The sequence below is a fragment of the Orcinus orca genome, chromosome 12 (genome assembly GCF_937001465.1).
Source record: "Orcinus orca chromosome 12, mOrcOrc1.1, whole genome shotgun sequence".
Classification (NCBI taxonomy): domain Eukaryota; kingdom Metazoa; phylum Chordata; class Mammalia; order Artiodactyla; family Delphinidae; genus Orcinus; species Orcinus orca.
The window spans coordinates 72,224,506-72,244,140 of NC_064570.1; the positions used below are offsets into that span (position 1 = coordinate 72,224,506).

At 38.7% G+C, this 19,635-nt stretch overlaps 1 protein-coding gene across 5 annotated transcripts in view; it reads left to right on the top strand.

Moving 5' to 3' along the window:
* Positions 1-600: 600 nt before the first annotated feature.
* IBTK (inhibitor of Bruton tyrosine kinase) overlaps positions 601-19,635 on the top strand; it is a 93,357-nt gene continuing 74,322 nt past the window's right edge. For 2 of the 5 annotated variants that reach the window (XM_033428556.2, XM_033428555.2), the window contains exons 1-4: positions 610-935; positions 9,896-10,582; positions 15,361-15,457; positions 16,580-16,704. In XM_033428556.2, coding sequence (XP_033284447.1) covers positions 10,262-10,582; positions 15,361-15,457; positions 16,580-16,704 — 543 coding nt within the window. In that variant the 5' untranslated portion in view covers positions 610-935; positions 9,896-10,261. Of the gene's footprint in view, positions 936-9,895; positions 10,583-15,360; positions 15,458-16,579; positions 16,705-19,635 lie in introns of all 5 variants that reach the window. The other 3 variants (XM_033428558.2, XM_033428554.2, XM_033428561.2) reach the window with 3 other exon arrangements.

The following is a 19,635-nucleotide window of genomic DNA, read 5'->3' on the forward strand; positions in this document are numbered from 1 at the left end:
ATCGATTATTGGCTACTTGCTGTCCTCCCTAATTTTTTTCACTCGACCATTTTTAAAACGGTCCTTGGAGGCAGAGTTAAGGGGTAAAAAGCGTAGTACGAGCCTGGCATCAGGCACTGAGTAGCGTGACCTGGTGAGTGGCTTGGCCCGGGTCGGCGGCTGGCCCCGCACAGTGATCTAAGAAGGCAGTGACGCCTTCTGACCCAGGGAATGACCCCGGAAAAACCGGGGGTGGGAGTGGCCGGGGAGAGGCGAGGCTGAGTCTCTTTGAGACGACGCACTGGGCTTTCCTTTGACCCCACTGGTAGGGCGACGGGAGGAAACTCTCTTAGGTGCAAGATGCCTACGCCTGTGGTTTCTGCTGCGTGGTGACCAAGGCATCCGTCCAGGTCCCCAGAACTCAGTCTCTCCACCCGGGTTTATCCAGGATTCCAAGTCTCTAGTTGCGGGGAGAGGGAGGTTTCTCCTTGGGCGACTGCTGACCCCGTGGTGGAGGGACATTTCCACCACCCCCCGTTGGCCTAGAGTCCTCGGCCGCGGCCTTTCCCTGCCCCCGGCTACTGCTGGCTGCCCCAAGGCCGGAGGAGTCAAGTTCCTTTAGGGTGCCAAGGAAAGACCATAATTTAGGCGCTGCCACGCGAGGCCTTTTGGGCAGACACCAGCCAATCCTCCACAGGCATACACGAGCCGCAGCCAATCAGCGCCCGCCTTATTCCTGGGTCCCGCCTGTGCCGGGCCTTCCTCCCTGCCCCTTCTCTAGACGTCTGTAGACGCGGCGGCTGTTGATGCAGCCGCTTCCGGAGCTGACCCGGGCCTGGGGACCGGCCTCCACTGGGGCCCTTCGTTTTCTTCTGCTGCCTTCACTGAGGATGAGTCCCTGCGCGACCGTGTGCCCACCCCGCGGAGACCACCGGAGCATTTTCATCTAGCGACTGGTGAGGGAGGGCTCGGCGCGGCCCGACCGTGCGGAACGGGCAGAGGCAACGGCGTCCTTTGAGTCGTGGGGCGACGGGACAGTGCTATCTTTCCGGAGGGTGCGGGTGACCGCGGGCCCCGGTGTCCCGGGTGGGCCGCGGGGAGGGGACTCAGCGGCGCCGAGGCTGCCGGGCTCAGCGAGAGGCGGCGCGGGGCCGGCCGCGGGGCCCGGGTTCCGGCGGCCGCCTCCCCGCTGCCGCCCGGAGCTAATGAATGGTCTGTGCGGGCGCCGCACTACCTTGCGGTCCAGCCTGCCAAGCCCTCCAGCGACGTTGCGCTGCTAGTTTCTGATAGTTGTCTCGTGTCACTTCCCCTGGAGCCTTGAATTTGAAGCCATTTCTCGAGGCGCCCACGTCTCTTACCCCATTCGTGGCGTCACAGAAGTTTTAGTTAAGTCTGGGGAGGCTAACGATGAAGTTCAGTGTGAATCTACCTGTTATGTGAAAAGGGACCCGTTCTTTCTTGGGGGGATGGGGGGACACAGGATAGAGGCCTTTTGTTCTTGTATCATGTTGCCGATTTCTAAAAAGTTTTAGTTCATCAGCGAAACAAGTAACCCAGGGTATCCGTGACTCTGGATTTCCAACGTAGGTAGTAAAACTTAAAGGGTGTTAGCCGGACAGGATATTTTTCAGGAAGCAGAGATTGATGTAGCATCTTTTTTTTTTTCTTCTCATGCCTGGAAGTAGGGCGTTTGAAAGTCGAGATTTATCAGAAGTACTAAAAGAATGTGACTTTTATGAGTGGTAGCGTTTCTATGCCCACGTTGTGCGAATTCACGTCCTTCCATAGCTCCTTGATCTTTTCACTGCCCTTTTTATTTTAAATTCCTTGAATTTTTTTATAGGTTTTAGAAACTGATATAGGGCAGATAAGGGCAGAAAGAGATGTTTTCTAAAAAAGAATTAGAGTATAGATATTTGCTGAAAGTACAGATATTTAGTCAAAGCGGTTTACTTCAAGGAATTTAAAAAATGGTTTTCCATTTAAAAATTTTTAAAAAACTTGTGTCCAGGCAGACGTAGAGAATGGACTTGAGGACACGGGGAGGGGGAAAGGTAAGCTGGGACGAAGTGAGAGAGTGACATGGACATATATACACTACCAAATGTAAAATAGATAGCTAGTGGGAAGCAGTCACATAGCACAGTACTTTGCGACCACCTAGAGGGATGGGATAAGGAGGGTGGGAGGGAGATGCAAGAGGGAGGGCATATGGGGATATACGTATGCACATACGTGTGCATATAGCTGATTCACTTTGTTATACAGCAGAAACTAACACAACATTGTAACGCAATTATAGTCCAATAAAGATGTTAAAAAAACACAACTTTTGTCCAGGGCTTTCAGTATGCTAAATTCTACATTATGCTTCGGAACCATAAAGTTCAATAGACCATATTGCATAAGGAGCTCAGTGTTACTTGGTTAATTATTATAAATGATGTCAAAGTTAGTTTATTATCTTCTTTCTTTCTTTTTTTTTTTATCGTCTTTTGGCCGTGCCATGTGGCATGCGGTATCTTAGTTCCCCTACCAGGGATCGAACCCGCACCCCCTGCCGTGGAAGTGCAGAGTCTTAACCACTGGACTGCCAGGGAAGTCCCTTTATTATCATTAATAGGGCAGTAATTCTTTGCCACCTCCAGAGATGTGCTTGCCCCCTAGAATTTGGGGAATTGTTCAATTGTGAAGCTGGGTTTTGCACTAATAAAATATTGAAGTTTCTATCCTTTGTACCCAGAGAATAATTGAGAAAACAGAATAAAATAAAATACAGTATTGATAAAGCTAAATTATTAATTTCCTAAAGTAGTAAGTCTTGATGTTTTAAAATTATGTGAACTCTTTTCAGGGCTTACAGAAGGAATTAAAAATTTTTTTAATTCATCAATTATGAGTCGCTATAATTTGTAGCTTTGTGACAGTTAATATAGATACAAGTTTTTAAGGAAGGTATTTTGATTTTAGAGAGCTCTTTAAAAATTTAAGCCTACTTGTTGAATACATATTATATTTAGTGACAAATGTGAGTAAGTATGGCATTCTCTTCCCTGCCTTAAGGAGCTTTATGTGTAGTCAAGGTCCACACTTTTACAAGGCATGTTGTCATCACTTTGCAGATGAAGAAATTGAGGATTAGGAAGATTAAGCTACTTGACCAAGGTTTTAGATAATAGGAACCCAATTCCTAGTTAATACATACAGGGCAATACAGGGTGGAAAGAGGATTAAATTAGTTCATTTATGTAAAGCACTACGCTTGTCCATGTGAAAGTTCAAAAGATGGTAGATGTAATGTTTGTAAGCCATGGATAAGTTGACAGCCCTGTAAAGGTTTGGGTAAAAACATTCCAAGCAGAAAGGGCTTTGATATAGTTATTCTGTTTTTTTGATCAATATATTATATCACTATGTTCCTTTCCTTCGTAACATTTCTTGGGTGCTTACATGTGCATGAATTGTCTCATTTATTTTTCAGAACAACTCAGGAGATAAATAGTTTTTATTCCCTTTTTACAAGTGAGAGAATTGAAGCTTAGGTAGCTGTTATGTGCCCAGGGTCATTTAGTTAGTGGTTACTAGCTCAGTGTTCTGAATTCACAGTCTGAACTTTGTGTGCTACGTGGTTGCCAAGTCTAACTGGCATCCTCTTCCTGAGATCACAAGGCTATTAACACATGAAATATAGATATTGGTCCATTTTGGTCTTGGATATGTGAGAGAATAGCATGATCAGATTTGTGTTTTCGGAAGATAACTGAACTCTTCACCAAGGTTAAATAGGATTGTGAGCCATTGTTGAGGGCTCAACCTCTACTGGCTGGCACCTTTGTGGTGGACCAGTCTGCAAGGTTAACAATCACCTGTGTAGCTAGCTACACTCTTCCACCTCAATTTCTCATCAACACTTTGTATTCATCACATATAAAGCAAAAATTTTCTCCTTTAATTTCTATTTGTTCCTTTTGTTTTCAGTTTGTTTTATTTTTCTAATTTACGAAGTATTTACCCTTTACTCTTCTTCTTGGCTGCTCTATCTGTAGTCAAGCCAGAAACCTAGGAGTTGACCACATCTTGTCAACTCAAGGCCCTAAATATGTTTCTGAATTGCTCACTTTCATTATCCCTGAAGAAAGGCACATAAGGCTGTCTATAATCTAGTTCATCCCTGTGTATATATTAGGCCATATGCATTTCTGTCTTCTGAATTACTTAGAATTTTCAGAATGGACCAAGGTGATTTTAGTGCTTTTATATTTACTGTTACTTCTGCCTCAAATGCCCACTTGCCCTGAATTTATCAGGCAAACACATACTCATCTCATCTCCTTTGAGGAATCTTCCCTTTATCCCTCTTGTTGACTCCCCATTCCTATGAGTCACTTGTTATATCTTTATCATAGGTTTTAATCATGATATATTTTTAGTACTTGCTTAAATAAAAATCATTCTCCTCTACCAAACTGTGCCCCACTGATGGTGGAGACTGCGTAATAGATAATAAATCTCGTTCAGTCAATACAGTTGTTAAATGAGCTATATTTTCACTTAAATATTGTCCATGAGTCTGTACTAGAATATCTAGAATATTTAAGTCCTACGTATTTTTGTTTTCGCAGTACCTTGTGACCTGCAGATGCACTGAAGAGGCAGCATAGTGTTGTAGAAATAGCTTGGACTTTACTGTGAGATAGATCTGTGTTTGAATTCTAACTCCTCTTTTACTGATAATGTGATTTGGGTGGCTTACTTAACCTCTTTGATGTAAAATATCACATCATGTAAAATATCCCATGCTTAATAAGTATTTGCTTTCTTTGCCTTCAGTAAGCATTTGTTGAAAGCATGAATAAGATTAACGCTAGACATTGGGCCAGGAATTTAGGAAAGATGTGAGGTCAGGAGACAGATTTGAGGATTATGAGCACAGGTTAAAGTTAACATGAAGAGATTGAAATTACGCAGGGTGCGTATGAATTAGAGAGGAAAAGAAGACTGAAGGTGGAACATTGAGAGAAGCCTAATATTTGAAGGTCAGGGGAAGGGAAAATGCCCTTGGAAGAAGTGGTAGGAGAGAGATCCCATGCATAAATGCTTCAGTGGTTCCCTATGCTTTCAGTACTCCTTCCTAGATTCCTTACGAGAATGTCGTGGTCATGACTCGAAAGCAGAGAAGTCAAGTAACATTACCAAAAGTATTTGGCAGTTTGGAGGTCATTGGTAACCTTAGTATGTGTGGTTTCATAGGAGAAGAATGCTTGGAAACTAGTAGCAGAGACATTGAAGCCCAAACATGAACTTAGGAATAAAAATTTCTTATCTTTTTGTTACTGAAGAAATGATAGTAATAAAAGCTGCTATTTGTTTTTTTTTTTGTTTTTTTTTTTTGCGGTACGCGGGCCTCTCACTGTTGTGGCCTTTCCCGTTGCGGAGCATAGGCTCCGGACACACAGTCTCAGCGGCCGTGGCTCACGGGCCCAGCTGCTCCGCGGCATGTGGGATCTTCCTGGACCGGGGCACAAACCCGTGTCCCCTGCATCGGCAGGCGGACTCCCGACCACTGCGCCACCAGGGAAGCCCCAGAACTGCTATTTGTTGAATGTACATTTGGTAGCAGGTACCATGATAAGCAGCTTTATTTATCATTACGGTAACCCTTTGAGGTTGGTGGCATTGTCTCCATTTTCAGAAGAAGAAATGAAGCCTTGGAGACATTATGTAATTTGTAGAGTTATGTAATTGGTAACAGCTGGCATTGCTATATTTGAATCCAAGTATGTAGGATTCTAAGAAATGTTAGCTCTTAGTCACTTAGTCCCTTCATAATTTATGTTCATAGTACTCTGTGCCTCTCTCATTATATAGTATAGTATCACTTTTGTTTATATTTAATATTCTTTTTTCCCTTTTAAGTGTTTAAATTATGTATAGTAACAAATTGGGGAATTCTTTTCTCTTATATCTTAATTATATCCTGTAGGGTTTGAGTTATTCACATAAGTAGTTCCTTTCAGGTATTAGGAAGACACTGAAAACACAAAGATGGCAAAAGTTTAGAGCCGCAAAGGGATGAAATTAACTACACGTGACTATTTTGCCATCTGTCATGTTTTCCAGTTTAAACATTTTAAACTACTTGAGGCTTTGGTACTTTTTTCTTCATGTCAACTAACTACCAAACACTTTGCTTATTTATATATAGTCTAGTAGAAACAGAACTGGAGCTAGAAAGGACTAGGAGTTATCTGCGTCTGTGCTATCATTTCCAGATGGGGAAATCAGAATAGTTAAGAACTAGTTAGGTTTAGGATTTCTGACTTAGTGTGGTTTGAAATGGGAGTGGAAAATACAGATTTGGAATGTTTATGGCTGGTGCACAGAAATTTTTCCTATACATATATGTAAACTCACTTGTGTCGCTCTAAATAGTTTTATAACCGTTTTTCCTCTGTCATTCAGATAAATACAGTAGTCTCTTGGTATCACCAGGGCATTGGCTCTAGGACCCCAACGGATACCAAAATCTACAGATACTCAAGTCCCTTATATAAAATGGCATAGTATTTGTATATAACCTACATATATCCTCCAGTATACTTTAAATCATCTCTAGATTACTTAGACTATCTAAATACAATGTCAGTGCTATGTAAATATGGTTGAACCTTGAACAGCATGGGTCCACTTATACTCGGATTTTCATCAGTAAATGTGTACTGCAGTACTACGGGATCTGCCTTTGGTTGAAGTTGCCCACGTTGAACCGCGAATACCAGGAACCTAGTATAGGGAAAGCCAGCTGTAAGAGGGTCATTGTGTTGTTCAAGGGTCAGCTATAGTTGAAAATGCTGTGTAAATAGTTGGCCAGCATGAGGCAAATTCAAGCTTTTGTTTTTGGAACTTTCTGGAATTTTAAAATATTTTCAGTTGAAGCTTGGTTCAGTTCATGGTTGTGGAACGTGCAAATATGGAGGACCGACTGTGTTTTTTTAATAAATTAAAATGAAAAAAAGTATTTTGTGGAACTTAATTTGATACCTTGGAGAAGAGAATTTATGTAGAATTTCTACTATAAAAGCTTTAAAATCTAGGCATTATAGATGGGTTGACTACTAATTTAAAATCCAGAGCACAAAAATATTGAAAGAAGAAGATAATTAGGAGATTATAAATAAAAAGATGATGGAGAAATGCTTAGAGTAAAGTAGTCCACTCTAGATATAAAATTTCTAATATTTTATATTGGTGGTTAGTTTTCTAACAGGAAGTGAAGAAACTGAAGGCTAGTAGCTTTTCAGGTAGTTGACAATGATATTTCATTTCTCCAGATCTGAATGGGCAAAGCAGACACGTTAGCATATTGGAAGAAAGCTAGAGGCTCATGTATGATGGTTGAGTTTTCTAGACTTTCCTGTGGCCTCTCTAATCAATATATTAGCATTTATTTATATTTTTAAGATGTTTATTTTAAAATAGGTATACATATACATGGTAAAGCATTCAGAAGAGGTTAGTAGTAGTAAAAAATAAGTCTGCCTTCCATATCTGTCTCCAACCATTGGTGGTCTTCCCTAGAGCAACCACTGTTAACCATTTTCTTGTGTATTCTTCTAAACATCTTTCATGCATATTCAAGCATAAACATATATTTATATGTACATTTTCTCATACGTGGCATTACAGATACATCTAGTTTTAAGAGACATTTCACAATATATCTTGCAGATTATTTCATGTTAGAAAATATATAGCTACTTTATTCTTTTTGATACATGAATAATCTTCTGTTGAATGGACCTGCCACAACTATCTTTTAACTATTTAGGTTTTTTCCATGCAGTGATGCAATGAATGTTCTTGTACTTATGCCACTTCACACATGGATATAGTTTTACAGGATAAATTCTTAGGAGTAAAACTGAGTCAGAAGGAATGTGCATTTTACATTTTAGTAAATATTACTGAATTGCTGTCCATTAACACTGTACTGATTTATACTCACCAACAATGGAGTAGAGTTTCTATTTCTTCACAACCTTGTCAATGCATAGTAATATCAACCTTTTTGATCTTTGTCATTCTGATAGATAAAAATGGTGTCTCATTATAGTTTTAATTTACATTTCTTTTGAATGATGTGAGTCTCTTTTTAAAAATCCATTTAAATCCACCACCACCCCTTTTTTTTTGAGAAATGTCATACTCTTTGACTTTTATTCTGTTGGCCTCTTAATGATTTGTAGAGGTGATATATTAAGGAAAAATTTTCTCCTTTTTTGTCTTTAAAATTTTTTATGTATGTTTTAAATACTTGTAGTGTTTGAATACATGTAGTCAAGCATACATCTTGGTAAAAGATTACTGCTAATCACAAAGAACAAATATCTCATGTTAATGATTTTAGTGTTTTCCTGTGAATGGGAAGGTGCAAGAATCTGGTCTTCTTACCTACCTAGGAGCCGGTAGATCCAAAGCATAGAATGCTTCATCCTGTTTTTCCCATCCTGAATTTCCCTCAGGATGTACTGTCAGTGGGCGTCTGCAGTGGGTTGCAACTTAGCCTTTTGTGTTACTGGATGACGAGCTACACTCTTCTTTAATGGTTAAAGCAGATTTACAATGTGTATTTGACAGACCGTAAGACAGGCTGTTTTAGTTAGCATAAAGTTCAAGCCAAATCATGTATAAGCCAGAATGACTTCCCCATATCTCAGTATGTGAAAATTCTTTCTATCGGTGGAAAGTTTGTTTGTTTTTAACATGGTTAGTTAAATTTATTGATATTAGCAACAATAACAGAGCAGATAATGCAAAACTGAGGCCATCTGAAAAACAATATCAAGGTGGCTTTGAAGTGCATTTCTTTTAAAAGTTACCTTTGAAATGGACAGGCGACTACAATTCCAGGGCTTGAAAAGCACTTCAAACACAGGAACAAAGTAATCTCTCTCTCCTTTCCTCCCTTCCCCCACTCCTCCCTCTCTCTCTCCTGTCAAATGACAAAATTAAAACAATTTAGTAACGACTTGGATGTCCTTTGTTCAAGGGAAAACAACGCCTGGATTGCGGGGGGCGTGGGGGGGGGAGTCAGTGCTCACTGGCGGTGAAGCAATCTTCCAAGGGATTTTGGGCAAGAGAGACTTACAGAATGTTAGAAGAGGCAACTCTGAAGCAGGGTGCGCTTGGCTAGGAGGTTGGGGATTTCCTAATAAGGCGTGCAGGTCCTGTTTTCTAGAGTGAGGTGAACTCGCTAAAGCGGAGTTGGAGGATTGTTGTTAGGTTTCCTTGACAGGTGTGTCCTGTAGGTGCAGACTGACAGGTTTAGATTTGTGCTGTGGGTGAGGCCACTGGGGTGGCCTCCATTTTGGGGGTCCTGATTAAATGCATTAACTTAATCACTCCACATGAACATGTCTACTTGTAATGTCTGGATTCTGAAATAAAGTGTGAGTGAAGTCAAATAACTTAGACATACCACGGATGTGAGAGTCCTTTGACCCTTCCAGTTACCTGTATGGTAACATTTGTAGAATCCGGGCAGACAGGCCGAGGGTTGCTGCCAAGTGGATCCACTTCCCTTTCTTCCTCAACTTACTTGGGTGGAGGTGGATGGAGCCACCTTTCAGTCAGGCTGTGGCCGAGCAGAACTAACCTCCCTTATCAGAACTGGGAGAGGAGGTCGAGCTTTTGTCAGTGAAGCTCTAACCTTGCCACACATTCCATAGGGAGAAAATATCACAGGAAGGAGGAGTGACTGTCCTATCCGTGAGAAGTTGGTAGCCTCATTTGTTTGCTTGTTTGTTTTTGAAATAGGAATTAGGGGCACTTAAATATGGAGGTAATTGTACTGTAAAATACTTGAGCAAGAGATAGATTGTGTAGTTTTTACTCTGTCTTTCTCCTTCTCTTCTAGGTCCCACTTGCAATCATGGATATTTGAAAGGAGTGGACAGTGTGGAGGGGGAGCTCCCCTCCTCCTCCCCGTGGTGCTTGACTCCAGGAATAATTTATAAACTGTGGAAAGCTTTTTTTTAAATAAAGAACTTGTGTTTGATATAAACTTGATAGGGCTATTTATAATTTTTGGATTTAAGTGCCAAAATACATTGTACAGATCTATATAGTTTTATACTGTTGCCATGAGGATTTAAATTATAATCCTAAACAGGCCATTTATTCTCTATAAATCTTTCTGAATAGCACCTTTGTGTCCTGGCTTTTTCATTTTTTAAAATCATCTGACTGTTCAGAAGAAGTAAGCTGCATTAAAACAATTAGGATGAATTCTTCCATCCCTGACTGCACATCAAAATGTCGATCCCTGAAGCATGCTTTGGATGTCCTTTCTGTGGTAACAAAGGGGAGTGAAAACCAGATTAAGGCCTTTCTCTCCAGTCATTGTTACAATGCTGCAACTATCAAGGATGCCTTTGGCAGAAATGCCCTCCACCTTGTTTCCTCCTGTGGAAAGAAAGGAGTGTTAGATTGGCTTATTGAGAAAGGAGTGGATCCATTGGTGAAAGACAAGGAGTCAGGATGGACAGCTTTGCATAGAAGCGTTTTTTATGGACATATTGATTGTGTTTGGTCTCTATTGAAGGTAAGTGTCATTTGTTTATTTAAAACTATTTGGTCTGGCATGTATTTTTCTTAATCTTTTTCATATATTCCACTTACTTTCCAAAAGAGATTTGAGTTCTTATCAGTTGTTTGATATCTTTTACTATTACAACTCATCTTTAGAATTCAAATCTCATATATCCTTTTAATTTAAACCTTTTATGATGTAAAATTTTAAACATATACCAAAGTTTACAATGTATCATGAACTGTTGGCCAATTTTGTGTTATGTATGTCTCCACTGACTTTCTCCACCCCATGTTATTTTGAAGTGAATCCCACTTTGTCATTTACTCAGTACTATATATCTTTTAGTATTTTTAAGAAATACAGTTTCCTTTTGTATAACTATGTTATTATCTACTTTAAAAGGGCACTGGTTATTTAAATCACTTAGGGACTATGTTTTGAGTCGTGTGTTTATTTCTTGTTTGGCTAGGATAAAGTTTTTATAGTTCTTTAAAAAAATAATTAGAATCAGGGCTTCCCTGGTGGCACAGTGGTTAAGAATCTGCCTGCCAATGCAGGGGACACAAGTTCAATCCCTGGTCTGGGAAGATCCCACATGCCGCGGAGCATCTAGGCCCATGCACCACAACTACTGAAGCCCGCGCGCCTAGAGCCCACATGCCACAACTACTGAAGCCCACACACCTAGAGCCAGCGCACCGCAACGAAGAGTAGCCCCCGCTCGCCGCAACTAGAGAATGCCCGCGCGCAGCAACGAAGACCCAGCGCAGCCATAAATAAAATAAATTTATTAAAAAAAAATCTACCTCTAAAAAAAATAATTTGAATCAGTTTATTTTAAATTTCCCATCAAGTAGATTAAGATTAAATCCAGGTTTGTTGTACTGTTTAGCCAAATAATATGAAGTGTTTTGGTATATACCCTGATGGATGTCATTTCACTAATGAATGCAAATTAAAAACTGTTAGAAGTCATGAGTTTTAAATTGAACAATTAGCTTGTGTATAGGCATTTAGTCATGTTTGTGGAGGACCAGAGAAGAACAAAGCAGTTCCTGTCCTCAAGGCACTTGTGGTCACATTAGGGCATTAGGGTGCTTATCTTCAGTGTCTTTATCTTTGGTGTCTGTTTTTTGTTTTAAATTTTATTTATTGGTTGATTGATTGATTGATTGGCTGCGTTGGGTGCACGGGCTTTCTCTAGTTGCGGTGAGCGGGGGCTACTCTTCATTGCGGTGCACGGGCTTCTCATTGCGGTGGCTTCTCGTTGTGGATCACAGGCTCTAGGTGTATGGGCTTCAGTAGTTGTGGCACGTGGGCTCAGCAGTTGTGGCTCACAGGCTCTAGAGTGCAGGCTCAGTAGCTGTGGCGCACGGGCCTAGTTCCTCCGTGGCATGTGGGATCTTCCCGGACCAGGAGCGCAGGCTCAGTAACTGTGGCGCACGGGCCTAGTTACTCCGTGGCATGTGGGATCTTCCCGGGCCAGGGCTCGAACCCGTGCCCCGTGCATTGGCAGGCAGATTCTTAACCACTGTGCCACCAGGGAAGTCCTGGTGTCTGTTTTTGACTTCAGAAAAATTGTTTACATAGTGGTCTTTAGGTGGTAACATTTACTGATCAAAATAATTTTCAGTATGTGTTAATAGCAAAATATCCTTTTTTGGAGCTAAACTATCTAGGTTTACTACTTACTGAGTCCTCTTGGATGAGTTACTAAATCTTGAACCTCAGTTTCATCTATAAAAAGAGGATAATAGTGGTACCTTCCTTATTTTCCCCCCCCCCAGGGAGTTTCAGTGAAGAAAATCTTTTCTTAAGTTTATTAATAGTACTGTTAATTCCTCTTATATGTAAAACCTTTGGGTATCAGTTTAATTTGCCTATTGTAATCTCTTTTACAGGAAAAGCTAGGTTAGTAAGTGTTAAAGCATCTATCAGCTCTACTTCTACCCTTTCCCACCAGTTTCTGCTGGAAAATTGGATGACTGCCAATCCTTTCAAGCCTGAGAGTGTCCTTGGATTTTCTGCCATCCTAGGGGTTGCCATTCTGGTGTTAGGATTGGGGGCTTCCGTTTGAAATAGGTTCTGGTCTGAATTTTGGACCTTCCCTCCCTTTGGGTTTCATTTCCCTTTAGAAATCCTCAATCATCCTCGCCACCTTGGCTAGGAGAAGCCAGGAAATGGTGCCTTGGGCCACCTTGCTCTTGGCTTGACTGTCATCATCATCAGAGTCCTTCTAATCCGTGATAGACACTTAACGGGGATGCTTCCCGCTGAAAAAAATATTCCCACAGAAACCTCTTTCATCCATTTAGTATTCGCATGTTGCTGTAAGCCATCTGCATTTTTTTAGCACAGACTTCTTTCCCCTTTTAACACTCCTTTAATTGGAAGGGCTGCAATGATGGGGTGTTCATGTCAGTTCCACTTCTGGTGATAGCTCTATAGCATTTAAGGTGTTACAGACTAGCAAGAAGAGACTATACAGAAAAACACATTTTAAATGAATTACATTTGATAAAAACTTTATAGGTATGAAATTTTAAAATTAAGTGCTAAAATTGTACAATAAATAAACACCCATGCTATCAGTTCCTGATTGCCAAAGATGAAAAACCTCAGCAGAAACTTCTTGTCTGCCAAAAGCCAGAGTAGAAACAGCATATCTTATGCAGCTTTTCATTACCTTCTTGATTCCGTGACAGGAGGCATGTTTATGTTTGTAGGGTCCTGCTGTGTCTGTTACCTCTATACCGGTTTTCTTTAATTTTGGTGGTTTATTTATATTACTAACCTGGAAGAACTTGCTTTAATTTTTCCCATTTGTAAATGGAAAAACTCACTGAATCATGAGATTGTGTGGATTAAGTGATAATACTGTTTGTAAAGTATTTGGAACACATTTTTTTTTTTTTTTTAGTGCCTAATGTGTATTAGGCAATGATCTAAGTGCTAGGAATATTGTAATGGGAAAAAAAAAGACAGAATCCTTTGCTTGTTTGTTGGTTTGTTTTTTGGTTATACTTAGGTGCTATTTAATAAGGTAATGAATTTACCTACTATTCTGGGGATATGTAAAGAGTTGATCTTTTAATAAATGGGATAGACTAGACTACACACGGATGCTCCTACCTTTAGAGTTTAAGGTGAGCATATTAGAAAGTGTCAGAGACCACCATATGTAGGGAGCTGTAAAGGCAAAAAAGTGTGGCTAGTCCTTTATGCAGTTGGGGCTGCTTAGGATGATGCAACTGTATGTAGTCTTATTAGGGTCCAGTTGGTATATATATAATAAAGTTTAGGACAGATTTATAAAACTGATAAAGTAAACTCTCCAGGGATCCTGTTTGTCAGATTCGTAGCTTGGAGCACTCTGCCCTGGAATGTACCCTTCTTACCCTTACGAAGGCCAAGCTCAGGTCTTCCCACATGGATTTATTATATCTGACTTTGAAAGTAGCAGGCAACATACACTTTTAAATTTGTTAAGATCTTAGATCACTTCTGGATTTTGTTTTATTTGTTAGCTCACTAACGAGTATTTTTGTTCATTGACAACCCTTGTGAAATCAAGTGTTATAACCATCTGGAACCATCTTGATTTTAATTTATTAAAATCCATTGTTACAAGGTAAGAGGAGATGCTCTTTCTTAAGTAACCCAAAAAGAGTATTCCAGCATGTTGTGGTTAGAGTTTAAAAACTTCATGGTTCATCTCAACCTGTAACTGCCCAGGTAAACTCTGGGTGTAGATGGATAGGCAGTGATCACTCACACGAGTTAAAATTATTGTTGAATGCCATATTAAACTATCAGCAAATATTAAAAGTTATTTATGAGAAGGAGTACATTTTGTGTTTAAAAAACTGTATGTAGTAATAATATGAATTGAACATTGCTCTATTTCTCCCCTCCTCCAGTTATATTTTAAAAACAGTAAATAATGGTGCTAGGGATAGGGTGTGCTAACTGCCTTAAATAAATGGGACAGAAAATGTTCTGTTTCATGTTTGAATTCTGGAGATATAAAACTACAGATTACTTTAAATTCATTCTTAAAACACACACACACGTGCATTCTCAGGGGTTTTTTTTCGATACAATCTAACTATAAGTGGTAAGAGACAATGCTCTGAAAATTTAAGTAGAAAATTTTAAGTGGAAAAATATAAAAATATATATCACACAAGTAGAAATAAAAGAATATAATTGTCTTCATGTCAGTAATAGACGTAAATGGAATTCAAGGCAAAAAGGTGGAGCATAGGTGATCACATTATATACAGTAAATCCTAAAAAACATATATATAAAAAGTAAGAAGTATTCTTTGCCATTGTGTAGAAATCTTTACAGCCCTTAGCTGGATGTGGAGTTTGGCTCTTTAAATACGGGAAAAAAAGCACGTGTGTGTACATACACACATAGACCCAGACCAAAAGTTAGGGCCTTCTCAGTAACTGACCTGACTTACCACGGAAAACTTTCATATCTATTTCATTTTGATTTGTTTTTCATTTTGATTTTAAATGTTATTTTATTTGTTCACATTTTCTGGTTCTTCTTTATTTACCCAAGAATTGGATATTCGATTTCTCTTAGTTTTCTTTTATGTGAGAAATAAATGTGTATGAGCATAGGAGATAATTGTTATTAAATGTTTATTTTTAATGTATTTATGGGTTTGATCATCTGACTTTTTGATAAATTACTGATTATAGGTAAATGATTAAAAATACGTACATATATATCTGTATATACACACACATATTTTTTCCTTTTTTTTTAGCATGGTGTTAGTCTGTATATTCAAGATAAAGAAGGCTTGTCAGCTTTGGATCTTGTAATGAAGGATAGACCAGCTCACGTAGTATTCAGAAATACCGGTAAGAAAATTCCACAAATATATTCCATTAAGGTACAGCTTAGAAAATTTTATTGAAATTTTATTGTTATAGAAATACCTGAGGAAATTTGTGTGGATATCTGCAAAGAACTTTTACTCTGGTATATGTTGGTTGATAACCTTGGTTTTCTTTCAGAGCACTTTGGTTTATTTTACATTTTTCAGATTCAATGTTCATTTCTGTGTATAAGAGTAAAAATACAGCCTAAAAAGGGAAGGCAGCTAGAATTGTAACTACTGTAAAGCCATTGATGTGCATTCAGAAAGTAACAGCATTTGAGCTAGAGGGGGAAAGGAAGTGATTCTTCTACCCACATGTTCCTTCTTCTCACTGCACTTATCTCCAATTTTTTTGCCCTGTGAGCTTTGGTAATGGAAATTGACTGAAAAGGAGGAGAGGTTTAAATGGGGGCACTAGTTAATTTGCATTTTAACTAGTGAGCAAGCTAAGTAAGGACATGTTCTTCATTTTTATTTCTGTCTTGGACACTATATTGCAAGTTACAGTTATAATTCCATTCAAGAACTTTATAAGCCTTCCAAAATAAAAATGAAGATTTATATCATAATTAGCTGTGATTAGGTTTTATCCCAGTTTAATGGATATTGGCCCAACCTCTAGTGTGATTTTGCATCTATCAAGAGCAAACTATTGGAAGATGATGTTTCTCTAGAAATAGGAACTAATATCATGTTTGCTTCATTTAGAACCTTTATATATTAAATGTTTTAATAACATTTTACATTTAAATAATTACATGTATTATTTTCATGGAAACTAGGTGGATATGGCGGGTGGTATTTTAATCATTTGGCAGTTAAACTTCTAAAGAAACAAGGGTAAAGTGTTAGATTGCTTACATTGGGACAGGCCTGTGCTGAATTGGATTTTCTGATTTCTATTCTTAGAGTTATATAGTAAATTATTAGATTCATAATTTAAAAGAGAGGGTTGGTAGTATCTTTCTAAATATGGTAATTAAATTAGTTTTTGTGAAGAATCATGTTTGAGGTAAACTGATTAGTGGAGTATATCTATAATTAAACTACACTGATACTTGTTTAAAATGTAAAAGAGTATAAAAACTAATTTTCATTTTAGATCCTACAGATGTCTACACTTGGGGAGATAATACAAATTTCACCCTGGGTCATGGAAGCCAGAATAGCAAACATCATCCTGAGTTGGTGGATCTGTTCTCTAGGAGTGGGGTTTATATCAAGCAGGTATGTTGAAATACAATCTGAGCACTTTTAGAGATTAAAAAGAACTTTTGTATTTGATAGCTTATCTTTTCATTTGGATTATGTTAACTTTGGTGAAGGTGCAGTAACATATTTGAATGAAGAAATTGATCAACAGAACTTACTAATTCTTTTTAGATTTTGTTAGTCTTAATCATATTTAGACTATGTAAAATATCATAAAACTATGAGATGTTTGTGTAAGGCATGTTTAAAGTTAGAAGGCATTATACAGATATTAATTTTTAAAAGGTAGAGCTTGTGTTGATTTTCTAGTTTTTCTTTCTACTTAATTAATTAGAGTTCTTCAGATTGTTTCTCAAGTGAATTTGTTGTTGATACTCAAATGAAGTTTGTTATTAGTTTTAGGTAAGTGAACCTGAGTTCTTAAATATAAGTAATTGTAAAATTTTAATTGATAATTCTAAAGGTTTGGTCTTTGGCCTTATATCATAATTCTGGATGATTCCACTTCAGTGGATTTTGCTACTGTTGGCATACTCATCTGTCTCTGTAACTCTCTTTGTGTGTGTGTGTGTGTGTGTGTGTATGTGTATGTGTGTAATTTATCTGTAGCCTCAGCTTTTCTTCCTCTTGAGTTTCATTTCAGTTGTACTCCAGACATTCTTTCAAAGTTTTTAAATTTAACTGTCTGAAGTGCTAATTTTGCCATTCCTAAACTTTCTCTACTTAATTTTTAAAGCTATAAATCTCAGTTTCTGAATCCTGAAAATTACACCTCAGAATATGTCTTTTGAGTTCATCTCTGCGTGATTTTTTTTCCTGATGTAATAGTTAATGTCATTCCCCTTTTATTCCCCCAAATATTTGGATTATATATTATATGGCCACCATATTTAGGGTTCTGTAGAACACTGGTTTTCACACCAAAAGTCATTAATTAATGTATCACAATTAGCAGTTTAAAAAAAATGAAATAGAAGAGTTAAACTCAAGAGAATATTAAAATTTGAGAGGCCAAGAACAGGAGCCCACATGGGAATGAAGAGTGACTAGAGAAGTAGAGAGTAGAGTGGTGTCCTGAAAGCTAGGATTCTGACTGGCCATCTACATAGACCTCGAGGGAACTTAGGATATTGAAAGGACTTGGGATGGACCAGAGTCATAAGCCTGGGGTCAGAGTTTCTAGTGAGGGTGAGGAAAGCTGTTAGAGCAGAGCTGGCTGCTCTTCCTCACCTAGTTCAGAGCCTTAGGTAGACGTCGCTAATCAGTCACAGCATACTCTTGTTCTCCCTTCGTCCCTCCCTCCCTCCCTCCGTCTTCTCTCCCCTCTCTGTTTTAAACTGAACTTGAACAGGTCCTCAGAATTCACCCATCAACAGCCACTAATGATTGATCAGAGTTGAGGCACTTAGAAAGATACCTGTTTTCCTTTTCTGACTTAGTACATGATATAGTCAGATTTCATGAGGTGAGATTTTTCAGGAGCAGAGATTTTTACACAAAAGTGAAGGAATAATAAAGATGTTAAAAAAAAAAGTGAAGGAATAATGGTGACATTAGGAAACGGGCTGATTGTACCTGCTGATCCTAAGATATATGTGCTGTAGAAGAACTGAGCATATTCCACTTGGTAGGGTTAAGGATGAAACAGTATACCCAAAGAGAAAACTACATTTCAGTTAAGGCAAGGATATGAGAGTATTTTGTGAAGAAATTAAGGATGTAAGGGATTTTTTTTTTTTTTTTTTTTAACTACGAAAAGGAGGATTGAAACACAAGCACAGTGGATAGGTTTGAGAGGAAGGAAAGCAGTGTAAATTTCAGTAAGAAAAATGGAAGCAAGTTAATGGGAATATTTACTGAGCACCATTGAGAGCCCTGTTACTCACTGAAAAAGGGCTGATTCTGTAGTATAGTACCAGATGAATTAACTGCCATGGAACAGAAATGATTATTATTAGCATAATATATTCCTCAGAATTAAGATGAAAATGCATGTCAGTTACCTCCTTAAAAAATTCAGAGGTTTTAAAGTTGGAGGTCTTACACTCTGGTATTGGTTGTTTTGTAGAAGTCAGAGATTATAGAATGGCATCCTAATATTGAATATAGAATTGAACAAAATGTATTACTTGTGGTTTCATGAAATTTTTCCCTTACAGATTGTCACTTTGTATTACACATTTGAATACAATTTTGGGTTTTATTTTTAGACTTTTTAGGCATTTGTGGTACAGCTAATAAATAAGATAGTGATTTTTGCATTATCATAGGCACATGTATTTACAGAACTCGCCAAGTGGTTTAGGGATATGTGTAAACAGAGCTTGCAATTCAGCTTGTAACTTTTTTTTTTGGTTGCTTTGGGTCTTCATTGCTGCGCACGGGCTTTCTCTAGTTACTGTGAACAGGGGCTACTCTTCACTGCGGTGCTCGGGCTTCTCATTGCGGTGGCTTCTCGTTGCGGAGCACAGGCTCTAGGCCTGCGGGCTTCAGTAGTTGTGGTGTGCAGGCTCAGTAGTTGTGGTGCACGGGCTTAGTTGCTCTGTGGCATGTGGGATCTTCCTGGACCAGAGCTTGAACCCGTGTCCCTTGCATTGGCAGGCAGATTCTTAACCTGCGCCACCAGGGAAGTCCATGATTTTCTTATTTTTCCAAAGGACCCTGACTTTCTGGAAAATAATTCTAGGATTTTTTATTTCTTAATCCTTTTTTTAATATCCTAAGTTAGAAATATTTATGGGTGGCATAAGAGATGTAAATGCAGATTATTTTTAAAAGTAAAAAAGGATTTTTAGATAGTATTAAGGTAAAATAAGTATACTGATGCATTGAAAAGTAGCAAAGTGTGGCCTGCAGGTTACGTATGTAAGTGCATGCATATTTAAAACTGCTCTTGGTTTCCTATTATTGCCTTCTGCTGATGCAGTTCAACCCTTTTATAGTAAC